Source organism: Mollisia scopiformis (assembly GCF_001500285.1).
Source record: "Mollisia scopiformis unplaced genomic scaffold LY89scaffold_16, whole genome shotgun sequence".
Lineage (NCBI taxonomy): Eukaryota > Fungi > Ascomycota > Leotiomycetes > Helotiales > Mollisiaceae > Mollisia > Mollisia scopiformis.
Window position 1 is genome coordinate 355885 of NW_017263596.1, and position 18041 is coordinate 373925.

General features: G+C 46.4%; 7 protein-coding genes across 7 annotated transcripts; 4 read left to right on the forward strand and 3 right to left on the reverse strand.

The window, feature by feature from the left end:
• Positions 1 to 1116: 1116 nt before the first annotated feature.
• Positions 1117 to 2355, forward strand: LY89DRAFT_686419 (kinase-like protein). Its single transcript, XM_018215281.1, has 3 exons — positions 1117 to 1473; positions 1526 to 1673; positions 1776 to 2355. Exons 1-3 carry the CDS (start codon positions 1255 to 1257, stop codon positions 2246 to 2248), a joined length of 840 nt encoding a protein of 279 aa, XP_018069113.1. The 5' UTR covers positions 1117 to 1254; the 3' UTR covers positions 2249 to 2355.
• A 1445-nt stretch (positions 2356 to 3800) lies between these two features.
• Positions 3801 to 4998, reverse strand: LY89DRAFT_720234 (uncharacterized protein). Its single transcript, XM_018218549.1, has one exon. The coding sequence runs from the start codon at positions 4522 to 4524 to the stop codon at positions 4156 to 4158; it is 369 nt and encodes a 122-aa protein (XP_018069114.1). The 5' UTR covers positions 4525 to 4998; the 3' UTR covers positions 3801 to 4155.
• Positions 4999 to 5616: 618 nt separating this feature from the next.
• On the reverse strand, positions 5617 to 8136 carry LY89DRAFT_121888 (iron ABC-transporter-like protein). Its single transcript, XM_018205145.1, has 2 exons — positions 5945 to 8136; positions 5617 to 5895 (listed from the first exon to the last, which is right to left on the reverse strand). Exons 1-2 carry the CDS (start codon positions 7989 to 7991, stop codon positions 5801 to 5803), a joined length of 2142 nt encoding a protein of 713 aa, XP_018069115.1. The 5' UTR covers positions 7992 to 8136; the 3' UTR covers positions 5617 to 5800.
• Positions 8137 to 8299: 163 nt separating this feature from the next.
• LY89DRAFT_649289 (uncharacterized protein) lies at positions 8300 to 9762 on the forward strand. Its single transcript, XM_018212049.1, has 3 exons — positions 8300 to 8529; positions 8580 to 8698; positions 8748 to 9762. The coding sequence occupies exons 1-3, from the start codon at positions 8352 to 8354 to the stop codon at positions 9600 to 9602; spliced, it is 1152 nt and encodes a 383-aa protein (XP_018069116.1). The 5' UTR covers positions 8300 to 8351; the 3' UTR covers positions 9603 to 9762.
• Positions 9763 to 11019: 1257 nt separating this feature from the next.
• On the forward strand, positions 11020 to 12196 carry LY89DRAFT_720237 (uncharacterized protein). The gene is made up of 6 exons (XM_018218550.1): positions 11020 to 11146; positions 11214 to 11351; positions 11412 to 11540; positions 11594 to 11697; positions 11745 to 11805; positions 11860 to 12196. Exons 1-6 carry the CDS (start codon positions 11093 to 11095, stop codon positions 12019 to 12021), a joined length of 648 nt encoding a protein of 215 aa, XP_018069117.1. The 5' UTR covers positions 11020 to 11092; the 3' UTR covers positions 12022 to 12196.
• Positions 12197 to 13005: 809 nt separating this feature from the next.
• On the forward strand, positions 13006 to 13947 carry LY89DRAFT_720238 (uncharacterized protein; the record flags this gene model as incomplete). Its single annotated transcript, XM_018218551.1, has 6 exons — positions 13006 to 13069; positions 13179 to 13285; positions 13347 to 13491; positions 13644 to 13675; positions 13744 to 13863; positions 13909 to 13947. 6 exons carry the CDS (start codon positions 13006 to 13008, stop codon positions 13945 to 13947), a joined length of 507 nt encoding a protein of 168 aa, XP_018069118.1.
• A 1897-nt stretch (positions 13948 to 15844) lies between these two features.
• On the reverse strand, positions 15845 to 17519 carry LY89DRAFT_735839 (uncharacterized protein; the record flags this gene model as incomplete). The annotated part of the gene is made up of 2 exons (XM_018220049.1): positions 15845 to 17362; positions 17421 to 17519. 2 exons carry the CDS (start codon positions 17517 to 17519, stop codon positions 15845 to 15847), a joined length of 1617 nt encoding a protein of 538 aa, XP_018069119.1.
• Between the last annotated feature and the right edge of the window lie 522 nt (positions 17520 to 18041).

Consider the following 18041-nt stretch of genomic DNA (forward strand, 5'->3'; position numbering starts at 1 on the left):
GGGTGACGGCAAGTGCTTGACCCAACATTGCTCTTTCCTCACATTAAACATCTTTCCACATCGGGCGGGCTTATTGTTCAACCTTTGTCAAGTGTTCTGATTGTTCCTATTGTTTGCATCCATCTTCAGGCCGTCTTTGTTATATCAACTCGTCATCACCCCTTCCCAGGATATCTTTGTTGCCGTATACATCATTGTAGCGCAAAGAACAAAGACATTCCGGCACAACTCGATGTCCAAACAAAGCTTCAATTTTTAACACCTATCCGCCTATCTCTCAGCATAACGACTGTGAATACGAGTCGAAAAAAGATGGCCAATCCTACCACTGTTGTCAATCCGTTCACAGTCAACGAAAAGCTTGAGAAAAATTTTAGCCAGAGGAGGCAATTTGCTTGGCTTGAACGCAGTAAACAGTAGGTCTTCTGTCCTATATAGCTTGCACGATCGCTCCTCAAGAAAACCATGGTACTAATGCATTTAGATGGCCCTATCTTGATGCACAAAGTTGGCAGGCTCGAAAAGTACTGGGGTTGGGCACCACCGGCATTGTAGGCCACTGGGATTATATAGGCAATCTCCCAAACGTGCCTCTCAGCATGGCAGTCAAGCAAACGGGGCCAAACGAAGATAGCCAAAACAGCATGTACAATGAATCAAAATTCCTCGGTCTAATAATGAGCACCGGGACGGGACACATTCCGAGGCTTTACAAAGCCGCATATGACGATTATGGGACTGGGACAACGCTTGGCACCAGAGATCAATTCCAGGATCCGTTACCATTCGATAATGATACAGGGGAATACGATGAGGATCTGCGGGTTACTAGGATGTATCTTGAGCTATGTGCGAATGGTGATATGTATTCGTGGCAGAAATCGTTACATCCTCGCAATGAGGTAGCAAAGAAGCCACCGGAAGAGCATTTGTGGAGGATCCTTCTTTGTTTGGCAAAAGCGCTTCATGTTCTGGAGTATGGGAGTGAAGACCCGAATGCCCGGAATCTAAATTGGTGTAAGTCGATTGACGAACTTTCTTGCTTTTCTACACGCGATGTTGCTCATAAGGCTACTATATAAATAAATGCTAATGACTAAATTTTTCTAGTACAGTAAGTCACTTCTCTCAAAGCATTATGCTAAGCCTTGCCCTTCCCTTGGACCTCTGAGATCCAGATGTTTCCACGGCCAGGCAGACTTTGCTTGTCGTACAACTTCTGGGACAGGCTCCCCTCAATTGTGAAATAAAGGCATGCTCAGATTTTTTAGGAAGATATGTCACTTCGACATCAAGCCAGCCAACGTATTTATAGGAGACCGAGATCAGAGCGAACATAGACGATTAGAAGTATTCAAGCTAGCAGATTATGGTCTCTCACTATTTGCACCTGGACCCTTCATCTCCGAAATGGAAAGGGTTGATTGGATCGAAGAGACCGAGTGGCGTGCGAGCCCAAAATATATGTCACCTGTATGTATTTGGTTCACTTCAATGATTGGGTTTGCATGTTGATTACATCCAGGAACAATTGTACCAAAAGCATCAGAACCGTGACATCGGACCAGCTGCTGGGATCTGGTCCGTTGGCTCTATAATGTGGGCGATATGTGCGGGGAAAAACCCTGAGATTCGCTATGTCTTCAATCACAAGCTGGCTAAGGGGTTCAGTCGTAAGTTCAGTCCCGCTTTTGTTATTACTATCTAGCAATCATTTCTATCATGGCAATGATACTGATTGATACACTCGCTAACTTGGTGGTTGGTTCATGCAGAGATCTCAGGAGACCCTCAAGTTCTCTTCAATACAAATCTTTTCCCTTACAGCAACCACTTCATCAACACTCTATGCGGCTGTCTAACGTACGATCCTGCAGACCGTCTCACGTCTGACCGTCTCCTCAAAGAATGCCTGAGAATGGTCAACATATATGATAAACAATCAATCGACGAGCCAATCGTCCCCGACTCGCTCACCAGCTTCAACGAACCCGAGTACAACGAGCTCCCTATGCCTTCAGGTCCCCCAAGAACTAGATTCCAGTTGCAGAATTTCAACACGCCGGTGAGAATGAAGTTGAGCAAGGTACTTCCGCGGTCTGCGGGTGATCAGGACATGATCGATGTCGAGGAGACGAACTTTCCGGAGTTGTTGTTCAGTGCGCATGTTCCGGCTGCTGAACCAACGCAGGCTAATTATCCTTTTGTTGATCTGAGTCCGACTCCACCGGGACCGCCGGAATCGTGATGTAGCTACCAGCAAAACATGTTCGGGCTCTGGGTTGAGATAAACTGTCAGGATTTGGTATATAGTAATTGTAAACGAGTTTCACACAATATCGGGTTTGGAGAGAGTGTTGTTGCTCTTGTAATTAGTAGCATGTGTGGATATGTCCGATATTTCTTTACTTTTTCACTCCATAAGCGTGTGGTGAAAAGTCGATGATGGAACGAGGACCAAAGAACTTAATCCCTGTTCTAGTATTGATATTCAAGAATTTATTGGGGGTCGGTTCTTTGGACTTGTGTGTAATTTGAATGTGCATCATAATGAGCAGAGAATTGAGATGAATTCTGGAAGACCTCGACTTGAAGTTCCTATTCTTTGAGTGATAAACGGACATTGATTGTTTTCGCTCTCATTTCCATTAAGCACTGAACAGACTCTCTAATGCCTCAACGACGACACGGTGCTGAAGTCCTTCGGTAATTCGTTGTAGTCATTGCGGTTTCGCGAATGAGGGAAAGCTTGTTTAGCTCTTTTCACTTCAGCAAAGGGAGATATGTGGATCTGCTACATATATTGGGCTGTTTGGAGCTTTGGCTGTGACGATACTAGAATTTGAAACGTGATGGAGACTGGGCTACGGAGTGGACTGTGGTCGGTGGAAGAAAAAATTGGAGGAAAGTGAGTTGGAGACAGAGTTTGGATGTTTGTGCTTGATTCTTTGAGGGGGGGTTAGAATGTGTGGACGGAATCCAAAGATCTACTTTAACTTTGTGGTTAGAAATTAGTGAGTACCGGGAGCAATCTGAATGCTGGTCCAAAAGCTTCGTGTCCAATTCGGAGCCATCCGTGGCAATGGAAGTCAGGAGGGTCTTCAAGGTGGAAATTTGGGGAGTCCAAAATGGTTACGGCGCTCAACAACCAAATCATGAAGGATATGGAGTCTAGGAAGGCGTTCGAAGCCGAGATATAATGCCTGCTGGACAACAGGTTGTTATAAGTAGTGGAATTTTGAACGTCTGGTTTCGTCTACATATAAAACAATTTAGAGGATAGCATGTCTGGAGGGTATATGGACTTTTCGGCATGCTCTCTCTGTCTTCCAGACATTGAGTTGTGGGACCGGAAGCTTTGGATGTTGGGCCGGATATTAGAGGCTAGATAAGGACAAGGATTGAAAAACGTCAGAGTAAGGAGGTACCAATGACTTGGTACTAGAAGGCAGACATCCTTCTTTTTGTGTATTCCATGCAGACAAAGTGGGATAATATGGGGAATCAAGATATAGAGAGTGTAGGTAGGTTTGTATTGAAAGCATTCTAGACATTGACAAGCTCTAAGCTAGCATGTCTGTCATTTATGTTTTCTACAGACGATATATGAAGGGGAATGGGGTTGATATTTTGTTAGATATATTTTGATATCGTCTAAGATGTTCGAAATTCTAAAGTTCCGTGGAGGGTCAGGATCTCGAATTGCGCTTTTCGCGCGATTCGCTCCATTTGCGCAAGATGTTGAATTGTAGTCTAGTTTCCATGGCAGTGAGGAGGGTAGCTTTCGTGCCCTTATGACCCCGCAAAGAACGTTTAAGTATGTAAACTTAATCTCACACAGTTTCTCGAAGCCAAAGTTCCATGGATGGCCAAGTCATGAACAGAACCTAAATCACCAACCCAAGAACAGACATTCAGAATTTTCGAGTATGTAACGAGCTTTTATTCTTCTCCTCTAGTGTGAAGGTATACACGAAGGTATAAATGCCATGCTAAAAAATAGTTGATATATAACAAAAGAAAGAATAAACTCCGTAGTAGTGGCACCAAACGCAATAAAACATATTCACAACAGAAGCAAGCCGAATCATCCTTCCCAAATCATAAAGACATGAAACCAACAAAAATACAACGCCCGAAAATAACAACAGACAATCATCTCCTAACACTATCATCCCACTTCACCTCCCGCTCACTTACAACCACCCTACTCTGCCTCTTATTGTTATCCTCCTTCCCTTTCCGCCAATCCATCTTCTCCAATCCCATTCTGCTCAGCCTCTTGCTTGCTTTCGACATCGAGTCTTTGCTCGCTGTTGATGTGGTAGGTGATTCTGCCTCGTCGCTGTCGCTGTTTCCTGCGCTGCATTTGGCGGAGTAGGAGGAGGTGGGCGAGTAAATGTATTCTCCGTCAACGTATTGAGCTTCTGAGACGAAGGTGCTGCGGCGGTTTCGGCGGCGTGTGTATCGTTGCTCGAGACGGAAGAGCTCTATTTTTTGGTGGATGAGGTCCATGAGATGCATGGTTGCGGGAGAGGAGGTAATCGAGGATGGGTGGTTGAGTGAAGAGTGGGCGGGGTGAGATTGATGTATTGGGTGAGATTCGACTCAAGGAATTCGATAATGTGATGTCTGCTGTATGCGGTTGGATAAGGATTGCTGCGCAGAATCCAAGTGTGAAGTTCGTCGAAGGAGTGTTCGTATAATTGAGAGGTTGGTCGTTTGTCGTTGTACTTCGAAGTCGTAGACAGGGTCTCGAATGAATGTGGTGTTGCTGGGGGACCGGGAGGAAAAAAAGCAAACAGAACAGAGATATAGGTTCTCGATCTCGATCAACAGCGTATCGTGTATGAGCATATAATGATCTTCGTGAGAAATAGAAACAGCATAAATGTGCGTGGAATCGTAGAAATGTCGTGTGAAGCAAGAGCAAAAAGAGGTCGGGAGCGATAAGGCTCTTCCCAGCTCATATTAAACATCTCGACAGCCCATCCCCGGACCGTATCCCCATCCCTATCCCCATCCCTATCCCCAAAGCCAGTCAGGGCCAAGCCCACCGGAGTGGTCGCACGCTCCAGGGCTAAAGTGCTATGGTCAACGCCCCGACCAGGGCCCTGGCCAGACCGTGCTGCACATCCGCCTATCTGGTGCCCCGAAATCTCGGCCCTGATGCTGGATGTGTCAAATCTCACGCCAGGCGATAGGGGCAGCACGTTTTTCTACGGGGCAGAACGGAAACTAGAAGACGCCATCAAGCAGGTCAAAGCACTATTTCTGCATGCACTATTGGGCAACACCTTCTGGCCGCCCTCTTGCGGAAGGTGGGTGAAATCTCTGGCATGTCGATGCAGCTGTGGAAGCTGTCATCCCAAGTCGTTTGCATCGGACGGGATGGTGTACCGTTGCTGGCCACCATCCATTCAAGTCCTGTAACCAACCATACGAGGCCTGTGGTAAGGAACGCATTGGGCCAAGTGCCAGTGTGTCGGAACGCCTATCGTAATATCCCCTCCCCAAAGCGGGGATAGGATGGATAATCGACGAATTTTGTCAACGTAGGCTTTGCTGCGGTCAGATTTCAGACACTTTCCCCACGAATATATATGTTGATGGTTGGCTCATATCATGCATAAAGCGCCGCAAATCTTCAAGAGAATAAATATCTTTCCAATCGAGCGGCGATCTTCCCGTCTATCAGCCGCCTTGTGAGACACGGGGTGAGCGGGTAACATGTTACAGAATATGACCAAATCCCTGCTGCCGTGTGGTTTTTTGCCATCACAACTCTATCAGACACCAATCATTTTGGTACAGAAGGCTGGTCTTTCACCTCTTCGATATTGACATCGTCGATTTCGACCTCACGCTCATCATCACTAAACATAGTTTCCTGGTCTGTAATGTGTTAGATCACACGGAGAGAGAATGAAAAAAAAGGACTCACTGCTCCAGAGTTCTGAATAGACCCCGCCAGTATCAACCAGGTCTCTGTGCGTGCCGCTCTCGGCGGTTTTACCTTCCTTGAGGACAATGATCTTGTCACTGTCGTAAATGGTTCTTAGGCGATGGGCAACGAACACACTCGTCCGCGCCTTCTCCTTTAGAATGCTATTGATGTTCTGCATTAGAGCCTGTTCCGTGTGAGTATCTAATGCGGAAGTCGCCTCGTCGAAGAAGAGCAATGGCGGGTCCTTCAGGATTAACCTGGACACCGCAAGACGTTGCTTTTCTCCACCTGAAATCATCATCCCTCGCTCACCAACCATGGTGTTGTAACCCTCGGAAAATTTAGAGATTGTGTCGTGAATGTGTGCCTTCTTAGCAGCTTCCAGGACCCTCTCAGGAGATGCGCTCATGTCACCATACTTGATGTTGTGCTCAATAGTGTCATTGAAGAGCGGTGTGTCTTGAGGAACAACACCTATTGCTTTCCTCAAAGATTCCAAGGTCACTCCTTTGATGTCTTGACCATCGATCAGAATTCTACCCTCCTGGGGATCGTAAAACCGGAAGAGAAGCTTCAAGATCGTCGATTTCCCACACCCACTGGGCCCAACAATAGCAATCTTCTTTCCAGCAGGAATAGTGAAGCTAAGGTTCTTCAGAATCTGACGATCTGCATGGTACCCAAAAGTCACGTTTTCAAACGTGATCTCGCCGCCTTTGGCGAACTTTAAATGCTTGGCATCTGGTGCGTCCTTAATGGCCACGTTGACCTTTTGCAGATTGAAAAGTGTCTCCATATCCATCAGCGACTGACGGATCTCTCGGTAGACTGATCCCAAGAAGTTCAGCGGTACTGAGAGCTGGAAAACAAGTTGATTAACCATGACCAGATCACCAACTGTCAACGTTCCCTTAGCTACCCCATCTGCTGCCAGATACATCATAGCTGTCAAAGCACTCGAGAATATCACGTTCTGTCCCGAATTGAGTATGGAAAGAGATGTTTGAATGTTGATCTGTTGCTTCTCATACTCCTTAAGTGAAAGATCATATCTGCCAATCTCAAACTTCTCGTTGTTGAAGTATTTGACAGCTTCATAATTGATCAAGGAATCAACGGCAACCGACTGGCCTTTTTGGTCTGCTTTATTGGCTGCTCTCCGGAACTTGGTTCTCCATGATGTGGTCCAAATCGTGAATACAGAGTACGCAACCATGGTCGTGGCAGTAACAGCAGCGAATTTGGCGCCGTATTGATAAGTCAAGATAGCACAAACCATAGAAATTTCCAAGATTGTAGGCAGGATATGAAAGACCATAGACTGGAGGAGGAAAGTAATGCCTTTTGTTCCTCGTTCGATTGCTCTTGTCAGACCACCCGTCTGTTTAGAGAGATGGAACTGTAAATCCAAGGCAAGCAGATGGCCGAAAATGCTTCGGGCTGCAGTACGGACAGCTTTCTGTGCAACGCTTGCAAAGACTGCATTGCGTATTTCCTGAAAGACCGTAGCTCCGATTCTCGTAATACCATACGCCAGTATCATTGATCCTGCGACTGTGGTTGCTGTGCCCCCGACTGCTGCGAAATCGATGTTCATAGCATCTATGATACTCTTGAAGTAGAATGGCACTTGGACATTCAGCACTTTCGATCCCACGAGGAGCGTCAAGGCTATGCCAACTCGAAATCTTGTTCCAAAGTTGTCTTTGGGCCACAGGTACTTGCTCATCTCCTTCAATATAGCCCAATCAGCCTTGCGTTGCTCCTTGTTTGTCTTGTCGTCCAGATCCAGTGGGTCTATTCTGGGCTTGGGCGGAACTGCCCCAGGTTTCTTCGCGGTCTCTGGAACTACCCCTGGCAGATCGTCTGCAGACTTGGGTTGTGGACGAGCTTGGCTTTGGATAATCGTGGGTTTCGAATCTTTCCAGTGCCGACTAGAGCTTGTGAAGACGCGGATACTCAATCCAGCTTTATTCCATCGTTTCGACAGCACAGAGGCTCTTGCAGTTGAGCAAGAAGCTCTATGCAGGCCCCTCAGAATCATTCTCGCCGTCTGGTAAGTCCTGCTATCGCCCCAAGTTCATTGATCCTCCTCCCCGCATTTTCTTGTTGCTCTGGTACAGAACTTGGAGGGGTAGCTTCTTGAAGCTGTGTCGAAGGTGTGAGGAAGTGATTTTTCTCATGCCAGGATCAGGGCATAAATAAGAAAAACTTTTCAAAGGGTTTGAAAAGCAGATTTCGCGTCTTTGAGATAATAAAAGCTCATGTTTGAGACCGTGACAAACAAGCTTAGATATTACGCCATTCGGCAGCTTTGCCTGAGGCAGGAACATCATGAGCTTGAAAGTTTGGAGTCAACCCATTTATTCTAATCAACAGCAACAATCACTGTTCAATAGCAGCAATGCGCGGTCGAGCACCGCTGGGCAAGAGTGTCCGAGGATTTCGGCAGCTTCAGTGTCCTGGTGTATCACTTCATGCTCGGCGATGTATTCAGATCAGCGCAACGCCTACTACGGAATCACCAAATTTGACTGGAGACGTCCTGAGTAGCTCAATTGACGCTCCATCAGATCCTGCAGGTCTGAAATGACTCTATTGATGTAATTGGGATTGTGCTGACGTGTCGCAGATGCTCGATTCGAAGTCTTAGGCGCACCATATTCCCTTCTGTCTGTTTCATTATCCGCATCTCAAAAGCTGTATACCCGGAGAGGTACATTGGTTGGAGTTAGTGGGAAGTCAGAAAATGTCAGTGATCATGCATCTGAATGTGAACAGCCATGTTGATTCTCAATAGGCACAATCGACACTTTCCATACTAGAACCTTTCCGCCGAGCGCCCTTAGGCATACCATTCCTTTACCAAAGAATATCTTCCACAAGTCCCATAACAGCCTTAATTTCGACCAAATCACCACTCACTTCTTTCACTGTATTACATCTTAATGGCACTGTGGACTGGATGGTAGCGCAGAGGAAAGCGCTCTTAGCTTGGACGGGCCATACTCTTTCGGTCACCCCTACCATGAACACGAAAATGAGTCTTGCACATTGGGGGAATTCAGAAGTGTCAGGAAGAGGTCTAGTGGCTTTGGCTGGGCCAGGACAGATATATCAGATCAATTTGAGACAGGGGGAGGAATACGTTGCTCATCCTGGGAATGTGGTGGCATATACTATCACACAGCATCCTCCTTTACCATATCGACTAAAGTCGTCGAGTCTGAGGTTCCAGGTGCCGAATCTTGGTGTTGGTTATTTGTTGCCAGATATCAAATTCTTCAAGGTAATGAAGGAAACGCAAACCTGGAAGGGCATCACATCTCTGCTCTTCAATTTAAGAACAGCTGCCAGGAGGACTATCTGGGGAGACAGCTTATTCTTGAAGTTCCATGGTCCATCAACCATATTGATGTCCTCAAGAGCAGCAAGAATTAGCGATGTTTTGACTTCACGGGATGTCAACGAGATTGCAGACTCTCCAGCTGGAGCTGTTCAATCAGCTGTCACTTTGATGAGCAAACCCAAGGATGAGGATGTATCGAGCAAACAAATCTCCGACGTTCCCACTGGTTTCCATGTTGCAGAAGTCAGCCGAGACGGGAAGGTTAAATTTGAGGACGCACAGGACATTAAGTCCTTTGTACGGTAGCTCACAAGGCATGTATGATATGATGCTTGGATGAATGTACAATACCACACTCACGAATCAGCAGATTTAAGCAGTTCTTGAGATTCATGTTGTGCCTTGCTTTCCTGATGAATTTTGTACGCATTCTATTGCTAGTGTATCCGTATTTGACTTTGATAGCACTTTTGTTCACGTTGTTATCGTGCCCATTCATCAAGCATGCTAAGCCAGTAAATGATTTTTGTAATGCGATCTTCAGAGATATCAAGCAGCAAGGCCCTGTTCACTGGCGCCTGTAACAAATCAGGTAAGATCTTAGCTGTGTTGTAGTGAAGCAGGTAGCCCGAGACTGCAGACCTACTTTCAGTAAAGCTCCCCTTAAAGCCAAGACCTTGCCTGTGGAACAATACATTGCAGCGTTCTCTGATACTAAGTTGTTCCTTACATTTCCTCTTGATCTCAAAGGATATGTTAAAGTGTCGGTCTGACGAATGAAAAGTCACTTTGGAGACCTGGATACGAGATCTATACCAGAAATATGCAATCTAGCCAGACTACGAAATCAAGTTGAGACAAGTTCGTCTCCGACGATAGACATGGATTGCCAATGAAAGCAAACAAATTGGCAGCAGACTTTGCTTTGTAAGTACTCACCATATGTTTCCTTAATACTTTAGTAGCATTGAGTACATTCATGGTATTGCTGGCTTGTCTCCTCTATCGGTGGTAATGACTGGTCTGAGATCAGCAACATGCCAACATCAGACCGAATTTGCAAGTAGTAGAGCCTCATGATGACAAGGCATATCATGTCTGCACCAGAACACTTGATGAAGTCAATGCATAGGGGGAATGTGTCTTTACTATCATAACACAGAAGTATCATGGCGTCAACTGCAGATGGGGCTCCGGTACCGCAAGGCTGGCACAAATTTGTCCTTACAACGCTAGTAGTTGTTTCCCTTTTGGTCTTCACCATGAAGAGAGACCCAGCTAGGTATAAGGCTTCGGCCGCTTTCCGATCTCGCACTACTCACCAACCCGATCTTTTCCACCCACACTTCTTCAATTTTTTCACAACCTTCTTCTCCTCAGCACAAAGCAACGCAGTCCCACACAACGCAGTACCACGCAACGCAATAGGTATGTTCTCGATAATTTCTTGTATCCTTTCCTCTGCAACGGGCTATATGGCAATGTTTCCCCGTTCAAACCATCTGTTTACCTCAATATTGAAAATTGTATCACCAACACCTGTCCTCTCACTTCACACGCGTTCACTTCACTTTCCCCCCCACTCCACGCGCGTTCCATCCTCTTCCCACCCCCTTTTCTTGATCTTGCACCCGCCTCTTGCTTCCTTCCACTTCTCTCCACTCGCGTTCTCCTCCTTAGTTGACTCGCGTTCTGGACCTGCCGTTCTTCACAACATCTTACAGGATCAACAGGCACCTTCAATCTTCGATTTCACTCCTCAACTGATTCGACTTGATCCTTCTACGAACACCAAAATGAAGCTCATTATCTTCATCTCCATCTTCCTTGGTCTTCTGGCCTCTTCGTTCGTAAGCATATCCCTGAATGTCCTGTCTTTCAATTATGTACAATTCTAATACACCTCCCTATTGATAGGCCGTTCCTGCTGCTAGTGGTCTACCATATGGCTTGTCTGCTGTCCGTTCCGTCACCGAGTTGCCATACCCAGTTAGCAAGATGACCTTCCTTGGCACTCTTGGTGGTCATGATGTTCAGCTCAATGGTTCTATTGAGGTATGCGAGCCTGACTTTCCTGTCGTACGTGGCCTTATAACACATGCTGATCTCCAACAGGAAATCCATTCTCAGATGACTGTTCTCCATCCCGAATTCGACCCTGATGCGCTCCTTGCGGCCAAGAAGCTCGCCATTCGTGATACCGGCTCTGAGTTGATTGAATCCGAGCTCGAGGGCCGTAGCAAGGTATGAATCTGAATCTTGATAACCTCATACATCTCATGTCTTAATTCCTCTAGTCAAATATGATCTGTTGCAACCCAGGTTCGTGGGGAGCCGATCCGGGCAGAATCGAGCAAGGAATCGACTATCTTGATCACTTCAATGGTCTTTGTGGTGTCCCGTAAGCAGACAACTACTTTGTTCTCTATCCTGGCTCATCCGTTGTAGTGCTCGTACCTGTGTCCGTATTTCATGCTCCTGGGGCTCTGCCATATACCTCTGCAACGATGTAAGACTCCGCCCTCCCCTGCCAAGTGCCTCAAGCTAATCGTGATCACTGTAGAACTACTACGGAATCACTCCAACCTGTCCGTATATGGCTTCATATGCCCAGGATATTCTCAACACTTGCCCTATGTACTCCTGGACCGTCCAGACCTCGTACTGCGGCCAAGAGTTCGACACAGATTCCTACAACATTATTGTCAGAGGTGACAATTGTTAGCACCTGATCGACACTTGAATCCGGTGTTGGCTCTTTAGTAATTGGTCCTTCCTATGAACGAGGTTAACTTGATTCGTTTTCTGGCGCAGTGTGTAAGAATGATAAAGTGGAGGCTAGTCTTTACTGGCTTGCTTGGGAGATAATTGCAACTCGGGTTGGTGTCATTGACGATAGTGAGATAGTGAAATGAATCCACCCCAACTTGCGTACCTTTAAGCTTTCAATATATAACGCCTGTGATTATAGTTGTGATTTAAAGGTTCAAGGTAGAAGCGGAAGGTAATAAACCCAAAGGCGTCTTACGAACGGAGCTGAACTGACTAGCGTCAGCGTCTACGCTCGGTCTCTACAGGAGCAAGGCAAAGTGGCCTCATAAACCCAAAGATTCTCGCTGATGTGGCCTCATTCTCCCCATTCTTTCTGCATGTTTCCAGAGGATGGGCTCAGCAGCAAGGCTTTCGGTTTCTCGCGCGCCTCGTCTCCGCCTATAAAGACCACCTACTTCTCCTCTCACTTTCTCGGCAACCTAAAGCAATACACATATCCAAAGGTAATTCCTCACTCTCATCGCCTTCCTCACATCCTTTGCAACCTTGCTCGATTCCTACCTTAGCATCTTGTTTGTCTTTGTCCGTTCGTTGTGAACGGTATTCTGCTGCAAAGAAATTGAGCTGATCTTACGGATTCTTCCTTGATCCCTTCTCCTTACTCCACTTGGGCCAATTCTTTCACCCCTTCTGCATACGATCTCATTCCATTTTTTAACAGTTAAGCAGTCGCTTGTAATCTCAACTGAGTTCCTGATTCCCACAATCCACTTCACTTCTGTCATACACAAACCAAAAACAAGATGCTCACTACAGCCATTTGATGCTTCTAAGCTTCATCACCTCATTCGTAAGTATTTATTCCCCATAAATCTCACTATTTCGAAGCTAACTTTGTCTCTCAACCAAGGCCGTTGCTAGCGCCTTGCCTGAGAGCATGTCCATTCGTTCGACCAACCAAAGTGACCTCCCACATCCGCTCGGTGCCATGACCTTTGACGGTGAGCTTGGTGGCCACCAAATCCAACTCAACGGTTCTGTTCAAGTACGCCACTCATAATCTTTTGTCACCAATATTCGTATGGATCATGCGTGGCTAACTCAATGCAGGAGATCCATGCTCAGGTGAAGACCCTCTTTCCGACTTCGATCCTGATACCCTGGTTGCCGATCATAACAGCACTGAACCAGTTGTTGCTCTTGAGTCTCGCACCATGGTTAGTATCTCACTACAGAAGCTAAATACAAGAAACAATCTATTGACTATTAAGTGCTTAGGATGGACCACCTCTCTGCTGCCTTGTCACTGGCCAAGACTGGCAAGTGTGCAGAACGGATGTGATTAGAACAGGAATCTGGTATCTTAAGAACCTGAATGGTCTTTGTGGTGTCGGAGCAAGAAGCTGCGTACGCATTTCCTGCAGTGAGTCTCAAGTTCTCGGAGGGTAAGTTCCCATTTCTTGCGTCCACAAGAGTCATACTCAGGAGTCATTTCTATGAATGCGCTCTCACGACATGCATGTATACTTTCATATATAAGGAATAGCTTTGCTAACCCTGAGATGTTGATTACAGGTCACAACTCAGCTATCTACCTGTGCAGCGACGTAAGGCATTCATCTAGACTAGTCCTTTGAACTCAAACTAGTCGACATAGAACTACTACGGCATTCAGCCAAGTTGTACATACCTGGCTGGCTTTGCTCAGGATATTGTCAACGTATGTGTCTGGTGGACTCCCATTCTTGATTACACATGTGGCCAAGAATTCGACACTGATAGTTTCAATGTCATTGTACGTAAGGATTCTTGCTAGGCGACTGGAGCTTTGAGATCTTAGATGTCTTTCAATCCGGGCCGCGATGGTAGCCCATGTTGAGAGCACTGCGCGGTGTTGATAGGGTCGTGCTCATTTTACAGAGTGGTGGGAGGTGTATAGCAACACAGGAATGAATCAACGTTGAATTTCAACATCGTCAAACTTTCTTCCAAATTATCCAAATGATTTGACTTGACTTTACCGTGCCCAAGCCGGAAGAATATTTTAGATTGCATGGTAAACACACTCTGCTCGTTCTGGACTTTGTTGGTGTTGCTCATGTTCCTTTTAACCACTCCATCTAGCACGCCACACAATTTTTGCAGGAAAGGGGCTCGCTTAATTATTGAGCCCCTCATTGCCTCACTCAGTTGACCCTGCATTCTTCGAACACAATTCGATTCTAATACCAGACAATTAAGAGACGAAATAAATTCCAAACTACAGAGGTCATACATGAGAGTTTTATATACTGTGTGCTGGAGTGATGTTGATATCGACGACAACTTCGAGTGACGCAAAATCAATAACTTCAAGAATGACTTGTATTGGAAGGCCATTTAGGATATGGTAGGTAGAGGTAGAATTAGCAATGGCAGGAGCACGATTATATCGTGCCCATTTTAATCAAAAGATCTATTATAGAGCTTGTTATTGTGTCTAATATGACTTCTCGATATTTGCGCAAAATGCGCAAATCGCGCTGTCCGCGCAGACAGCGCAATCTATCGCCAAATTTTTATATCCATGGATAAGCAGGATCGCACGAATTTTTTTTCAGACACATGAATAGAAACAACGAATTCGAGCACAGATTGAGGTAGTCTCTTCTGGACTACAACTTTCCAAAACTATCAACATAAAACTCCTTGATAATCTCCTCACGTTTTAGTATCAGTACCACTGTCGCTCAAAGATAACTGTACTTGGTGGAGCTTGCCTCTTTCCCTCTGAATGACTGTTCATTTATCGAAGACTTAGACCAATTCTCACGCACTTAAATAGATCGGGTAAGCTTTTTTGCGGAGAAGAAGTAAGGAAGTTCGCGGTCCTGGTGGGAGGTCGATTATCGTGTGCTTTTCAAACACTTAAATGAAGTCATGCTTTGAAGCGAAAGTGAGGTACTCTTGATATGCAATTGAGATCTAAAACTCCAAGACGACTTGGAGCAGTCGCAAAGGTGCAAAACTGCCTGGATATTTTCATAGGCTGGTACATTTGCCAAAAGTTAGTGGGGTCATCTCATCTAAACCCCACAATTCCTCACATCGGAAAGGGGTAGCGAGGACTCAGTATAGAATCGAGTTCAAATGCATTCTTTCATTACTTCGAGCAAACTTATAATCAATGGTCTTCGTGTATCAACCAAGATTCCGCCGTCGTATATTCATGCTTTACTCATCCCATCAAATCGTCCCATCATGTCCCATCTTCTCATATAATCCGTATGACCATATCTTATCATAATATCCATCTCATCATCTAACTATGTCCAAATCTTCTCATTGTCCGCATATGATATTGCAACAAAAAACGTACTCGAAGCCGATGGCGTCAATTTGTTCGGTCCTGCGGCATCTCCCCTCGCTGAACTTCTTTGTATGGCTTTCTCCACAACACATCGCAGCACTCCCAAGCTCGCAATCGCCTTGCCGTTTGGTCGCGAACTTGTCACCGGTCCGAATGTGATCGGATTGATCTCCAACGTTGATCGTCGACTTGATTACTGGCTACCAAGGAGTGCTAGACGTACTTGGAGTCGTGTCAATATCGAGTTGATCAAGGAGGCATTTGAAGGCCGATGAAATTGTTGCTACAAATTGGTAGGTTAGCAAAGAACAAAAGCGTGTAGGTGCATGCTTATACATACTGGTTGAGCACATTGCCCTCATATATAATACCGTTTTCGACGGAGTCTCCCATCTCGAGATGATTCATAATTCATAGATGTCCCAGATCAACGAGGCGCATTCTTTCTGACCAAGAATCTCGGATCGCCATCATCGGTAACAATGTCGGTCAACACGGTGGTGACAGGTGGTACATCTGACTCAGGACCAAGCTCTCTTCGAGGAGCCAGCTTCCTGCGTCGTGACGATCTGCCAGATGAACCGCCTTCATTGCCTAGCATGAGACCCTGAGGATATCGAGGGTTCTGTACTTCAGGTCCAGGACTAATTCCACGCCAGTCAGTCATAGGATCTCTGATAGTGCCAGGCTGCCCTGATTCTTGGGCCGTGGACTTGTGCGTGGAATCCCATCCTGCACCGGTAGCCCCATAGTCTTGTTGACCAAGGGCGTGAGCATTGTTGCCATTCTGACTTTGGTTGTCACACCATGAAGAACGGTCGCCTTGAGTACTGCCGGCTTGGCTTTTGTTGTGGCGGCAAGACCCCGACGATGGCTTGGATTTTCCAAAGTGTTCCTTATGAACGTGTTGGTTGACCTCTTCGTGGGTCACGAAGGTAAGGCTAGGATGATCTTCGCACTTGGGAAGCGGCGTCGTTAATTCATACTTCCAGTTTGTCAACGGGCATATGTGTTTTTTGCAGAGAATTTCGTTGGAGAAAGTCCCTTGGCAGATGATGCACTTTTTTCGATATTGCTCGGCGTCAACAGCGATGTCGACTATGTAATCTTTCTGAAGGTGTCCCTGGAGATGTTCCTTCCAGGGCTGGAGTCGAACCCAGTGTGCACCTCTCTGGTAGCAGGGAAGACCTTTTGTTGTGAAATGTGAAATTGCTTCATTTTCACTCAGAAAGCTCTTTGGGCACCTCTTGCATCGCCAATACAATAATCCATCCACATCGTCTATGTCAACCTTGCAGAATAGACAATACCATCCCTCCTGTGGATTGTGCTTAGCCCAATAGTGGTTCCTCCACCCGGAAAAATTGCGACCTGAAAGCTGCTTTGCGCAAGTGTCACAGGCGATCAAGCCTCCAGGTGGATCGTTTGTAGCTGTGGTTTGAGCCTGACTGAACTCTGACTGGGAGTCTGTAGGTCGTTCTCGAGATGAGAATATATCACTGAGATTGGATGGCAAAGATGACAGGGTCGAAGTCATGGAGGACCGGGGTGCCTGGTGTTCATGGTGTGCCTGAATGGCTTGACCGCTCGATTGGCTCGTGCCACCACTTCCGTCATAGGCCGATTGGGTATTGTGATTAGTTCCTTCAGGATCTGTCGATTGGATAATTTGGATGTTGAATTGAGGGACCAAATGTGCATGTTTGGATCGCTTGTTCCAAGGTGCTAAAAACTTTCGAATCTTCGAATCTAGAACGGCCAATCTCCTCTTCCCATTGTCATCGTTCCAATCTATCTCTCCTGACCCGGAGCTATCGTAATCCAGGTCATCCGAATCATTGGCACGCTTGCTTGGCGTCGAAGTGGCCGTCGTGTTGGAACTTTCGGTGGTAGCGAGGAGTTCGTTTGCTCGTGGGTCGACACTTTGTGGGGACATTGAAATAGTCTGGGGGCATTGATTAGCTTCTGATCCGATGCCGTGGATCTGGCTGGCTGTTCCTTACCATTGTTGTTAAGCTTTTTCGCTGTTGCGCGACCGAGTCTTGTCTCCCCTTGGCAGGAGTTGCGAGTTCTCGCAGAGCAGGATCGATAAGATCCTCCATGGGAAAAGATCCAACAATGTTCTAGCTCGTGCTGTAGAACGTCGTGAGATCCTCGTGGAATCCGACGCCGTCGTTGCGGAACGCTGGCAGCGGGAGCGGATCGCTCCAGCGTGAGATAGTGACGGGAGAGTGCTGGCGGTTCCGCCGTTGTGGACTCGAGACTCTTCGGCCAGAGAGAGTTGGATAGGAATGCTCTGGAAAGATGAGGAACCGTTGGATATTGAGGAGAGTAGAGCAGAGACAATCCGAATTGATAGCCAGGAACGAGTGTGTTGTTTAATGGGACGGGATCAGCAGCTCTAGCGATCTTTTCGGGGGAAGGGACGTGATGATGCGACCAGGGGGCGCAGTCCTCACCAGCCACTCCGTCATTCTTGGCGAGAACAACACAAAGTTTCTCATGAGAATCAAATCTGACGCGGTCAACACTCTAGGGAAACGCCAGGTTCTTTCCTGAGAATTTGATCTCACATATCCTACATGATGTAAGTGAATCTTGGGCAGACATTACGGATCGTAAAG